The 5,092-nt window shown below is 42.6% G+C and overlaps 1 protein-coding gene across 1 annotated transcript; it reads left to right on the top strand.

Moving 5' to 3' along the window:
• Positions 1–2,488: 2,488 nt before the first annotated feature.
• On the top strand, positions 2,489–5,078 carry FIBRA_08584 (uncharacterized protein; the record flags this gene model as incomplete). The annotated part of the gene is made up of 4 exons (XM_012330224.1): positions 2,489–2,869; positions 2,918–3,939; positions 3,993–4,953; positions 5,025–5,078. 4 exons carry the CDS (start codon positions 2,489–2,491, stop codon positions 5,076–5,078), a joined length of 2,418 nt encoding a protein of 805 aa, XP_012185614.1.
• Positions 5,079–5,092: the final 14 nt, after the last annotated feature.

The raw sequence follows: 5,092 nt of genomic DNA, 5'->3' as shown, positions 1-5,092 counted from the left end.
TGACTGAGGATCAGGAGTTCAACTGGTTAACTGTTACTAGAACTTATACATACTAGGTTAGGTTAGGTTAGGTTAGACTGGTAAGCTAAGCCACTGTAACTAACAGTGGTTTGAGAGCATATACTGGTTGAAGCAAAGCTTCAGACTGAGACTTGAATAGACAACTGAGTCTATTACTAGAGATGTCCCTATAAAGTGTACATAGAAAACAAGTGGACAAAACTAAAGTACAGTAGTGCAATCGGTGCTACTTAAATAGTGCAAAGTAAATAGAGTTCAATAAGTATGAAACACTGAGTTGCATCAGTAATGTATATAAAACAGGTTTTACTGGGTTGATCAGTGATGAAGAAGAAGTGTGATAGAGATGAAACATGATATAGGTGAAACACAATAGATATGAAACATTGATGTAGGTGAAACACATCAAGTGATGGGATTAGTCATACAGTTACAGGGTTACCAACAAATAGTTAGGAAAAGAAAAAGAAACCCCCCAAAGCTGTAACAATATTAGCAGTAAACAAATTTAGACTAGGACTTTACTAGAAGTAGATATTAATCTAAATCCTGGAAATAAAATATATATAATCTAAGCTAAAGATTTTAGTCAGAGTATATAATTTATATATATAGTATAGACTACTTTAAAATGTAAAAATAAGTAATATATCTCAGCCAGAATACGAAAAATATGAGTAAAGTAAAGAGCATGAATAAATGAATAAAACCAGTTTGCAGACCTAAAAATAAGCTAATATGGTTCATTAAATTAGCAGAGCTTTAAAGTTCTCTAAAAATAACAAGGAATTCTGCTGTTTGAAGATCACTTAATAGCTCTAGCCAAAGCTGGAGAGATGGAAGTTGAAATCTGACAATATCTTTGTAAGATTTGTACTGGTAGAGATAATAGGTGTGGATTATTTGCCAATCGTCAAATCTGTTGCAGTTAATTACTCAAAGACCTGCTGTGATTGCACTAACAATAGAGGCCTCTTATAGTATGGCAACCATATCCTCAGGGGGGGCTTTGTGGTTTGTATGTGCTTTGGCACATGTACTGTCATAATATTTTTCTGTTATGCTTTGGCTCTCAGGCTGGGTGGGCCTTTTTTTGTTGTTGCTGTCTTTTCTGAAAATGTCTCTTTGTTCATTGCCATATTACAATTACGTAGTACATTATCCATCTATAAAAAGCCTTTTATTATCTTTCTCTGCAATTTGAGAACTTGCTGTCTATAAGTCAGTATATATATGTCACTCTGCTAGCAGTGATAGAGGCCTTGGTAAATTTGACTGACTATTAAGGCCAGGCTAAATTCAAACTCCTCTAAACTGAGGTAAGTAGTTATGTAATCTGCAAATAGTACTGATATAAGCTGTGCAATTGACATAATAATAATCTTCATACTCAAGCTACCTATCAATTACCATTTCTCAAAGATATGTAGTAGATGTGGCAATATACATCTTCTGCTCAATCTCCCTAGGATGAGAAATGTTAACATTATCTGTGTAGAAGAAATGATGCTGAAAGCATAAGACTAAGTATAAAGAATACAGCAACAAATATTAAGTGTGCACATACACTGTCTGGAGAGATAGACCCAACATTATGGCTATCTTGATCATTCTGATAGACAATGGCAGTGTAATATCTATATTACTGAACTTCAACTGCAAAAACTTGACCATTCCTATCAAACTTCAGCTCTATAACTTGTCTGATATGACTGAGAAACTGACAGTCACCTACAAGCTTTCACTACATAATCACAACTAAGACTAGTGACAAGAAAATAAGAAGTTTAGGCTACAGTGACTAACTTGGCATCTTTGTTTGAAGCTGGCAATAAACCAGTAGCTTGTGCAACACTGAACCAACTTAACCCAACTCACAGCAACACTGAACACACCAGAAACATGGAATCAGAGTGGAGTTGGTTAGTACTGCATGGTGAATAGTGGCACTTGGCGACCGTCCCGGATGGCCGTTATTATCAGCAGACAAATTGTATTCATTGACTGAGTGCGATGGTCCAAAGTCGCGTGCTACGACAACGGCCGTCCTAGACGGCCGGGATTATAGACGGACAAAACCGCACCGACTGTTACAATATCTCATTCCCCTCACTTACTCCTGTCTTCTTCCTTGCCTTCTCCGCATTGCGACGCGGTCCGTCCAGGACGGCCGGTACGCTATCATGCGCAAACGGTAGGTGAATGCGGAAATATCTTGAAATACAAATTCGGTCCAAGGCATTCCGATCAGGTAACGCTCAGTCTAACCCAATACGATCAATTAATTATATCAGCTGATACGAATTTGCACGGAATGTAACTATATCAGGATTGGGTCAGGGTCAGTTTGACATCATGGGTCACTAGTTGATATAGTGTCTGCAGCACGTTTCAAATTCTGATGATGCTCCAGAGGCTGGATATATAAACCCCAAATTTTCAGTCATCCTCCCAGCTTCCCACCACCATGGCACCTCATCCCGACGAAGCGCTCCCCGCTATTCAACTCTCGCTCGCAGACTTCAATGAGTACGGACAACGCGTTCTTACCAATCCCAACGATGAGGACCGCATTTACAGCTTTGTACGATATATGTTAGGAGGGAGATACGACGATGACGACGAGCTGAAGCGTATCTATGTGAATGCACGCCAAGGGCTCCGCGCACCAATCCCGGTCACCCCGGACAATCCGAACGGTTATATCGTGCGGCGCGATTACGACTCTGTTATCGGAGTCACTCGTACTTTGCCGTTTAAACACGGCATCGCAGTGTATCCTTTACCGCCATTCAAAGAAGCTATGACAAGTGATATGCATCTCTCCCATGAGGTCAGGCTGCGAAATGTAAGTACTACCATATGCATACATTCCCTGCTCATAAACAGTGTGCAGGAGTCTGTCATAAAAGTGCCCTTACATAAAATTCCCAATATTGCTTTTGGAAAGTTGGATGTCCGTGGGCAGACCAATCTTTTCTTTCCAGCACTCTATCGCCAAGGGCAGCGCACCACAGTGGATAAAGAGATCATAGCCAAGTTCTACAACAAAGTATTGCGTCCTGCACTGGCAATGGAAGCTGATGAACAGATGATTCGGTGGCCAGCTACCTATGACCTTGCTATGAAGCAGGCTAAGGACACCAGAGGAGAGTTCCACTTTGGTACTGTTGACGTTGGCGCTTTCTTGCTAGAAGATTTGGAGATCAGGCTTATAGAAGAGATGGACAAGCACCGTGAATTCTGTGGTGCATTCTGGGTCCATACGATACGAGGCATCAAGGGTCGTACAGCTCACAACATAGACCATGTTTTTGACCGTGGTTATCAACTGAAACAAGCACTTTCTTTCCTGGATATGGAAACCTCTAATATCAACTACAAGGAGTGGTATATTGACATTGGAATAGAGGTGTTCTATCCCCAGCATGTCTTGCAATGGCTTAGGAATGGACATACCAAGATCCTACAGCATGTCTTACCTAGCGCATCAAGGCAGCAAGTGCATGCTCTTTACAAAAGCCAGGACCTCTTCAAAGTTGACTATGAAGCTCAACTAACAGACTTTGCTGGATTTCGAGCAACTCCTAATTCCCGTGGTGTTCGGGATGGCATAGTGTATATTCAAGCATACAGCCCAGCTAAGCATGGTCATTATCAGATGCACTCAGGCATATATCGCCGTCGGAACGCAACGGACACCCTCCCTAGCAATATCAAGGCTCTTAGAGCAGATTGCGGGTCTATCTATCAACTCTTCGCAACATGCCGTGGCAATGCAGATCCCGACGAAGAACAAGATGCCTCTGCACGTTTAGAAGCCCGTGTTCGCCTGGATTGCGCTGAAAACACGCTCACAACATTTGCTGAAGACTTGGTCAATGATACAATGATAGCAGTACCCATTGACATCTGGTGGTATGAATTCAATGCTTTCAATACTGTCTGTTCTGACTTGAACTCATTTGCAGGCATTTCAAGATGGAGAGAGTTGCTGCGCTCAGTTATGTTTTTGAGTCCCTTCAAAGTCAACCATCCACAGTCCGTATCCATGAGTGTAGCCTTGCACTTGGAGCAATGTCTGTCTACATACTCAATGCGCTCCTGTATCGCCCTGGAGAGCAAGAGGGCGACCGCGAGCTGGCTGAAGCATGCGCCATGTTTATGGAAGAAGTGAATCTGGACAATGTGGAGTATTCTGACTCGGATGATGCCGAGGAATATGAACTGGTGCCTGTCGGACGCAAACAAGGCTTATATTTTTTTGCCGATATTGTGGACAATGATCGTTTCATGGAAGAAAACCATTTCCGTCTGGCCATCACACATTTCAAAAACAAGAGCCTCTCGCAAATCATCGCATTCAAATACGGCGTCGATCTAGTCACGGATTTAGAGCCCAGATTCGGGCTGATCAACTTGGTTGCACCAATGCGCAGAGCCCACCCAACTCGCCTCAATAATCGCGCTCCCATTACGGCGTCCATCACTGACTTCGAAGACGCTCCGCCCAAGATCAATTTTGGCTTTGAAGAAAGAGGAATAGCATTAACCTCGAATCTTGGACTCCATGGCAATGACGTCGATATTGCCGAGGAAGAGGAAGAGGAAGATGAAAACGAAGACGAACTTACGCGGAAACTTACCAACCTGTGGTACCAGATGTTCGTGGACCTCATGTGCCTGGCCCCCAATCGCAAAAATAGCGTCAATCCATCTTATTGCAGCATGCCCAAATATTTACGCATGACGGCTAAGCCTGATCTATTCCAACAATATGAGCTCCCGTTCTATGAAGTCAATTACAAAGTGGCAACAGGAGCAGAATGGTCCTCTCTATTCGACTGTTTATTTCCTAAGAAGACCGCCGCACCTCGTACTCGCAAACTACAAAACTATCCCCTCGCTAAATACTGGAACACGTATATTATCGTACTCAACAGAATGACCTCGCCCAACGATATTGCTTTCATGCGGAAAAGACTGCGTGAGCTATTCAATAGCTTAGCTTGGATTCCAGCAGCCAACAGCGAGCGCATCTGGGATTCAAAAAGTAATCCACCTGGCTATA

Source organism: Fibroporia radiculosa (assembly GCF_000313525.1).
Source record: "Fibroporia radiculosa TFFH 294 genomic supercontigs, scaffold1078, whole genome shotgun sequence".
Taxonomy (NCBI): Eukaryota; Fungi; Basidiomycota; class Agaricomycetes; order Polyporales; family Fibroporiaceae; genus Fibroporia; species Fibroporia radiculosa.
The sequence above is the reverse complement of the archived record's forward strand: the minus strand, read 5'-3'. Positions and strand labels throughout refer to the sequence as shown.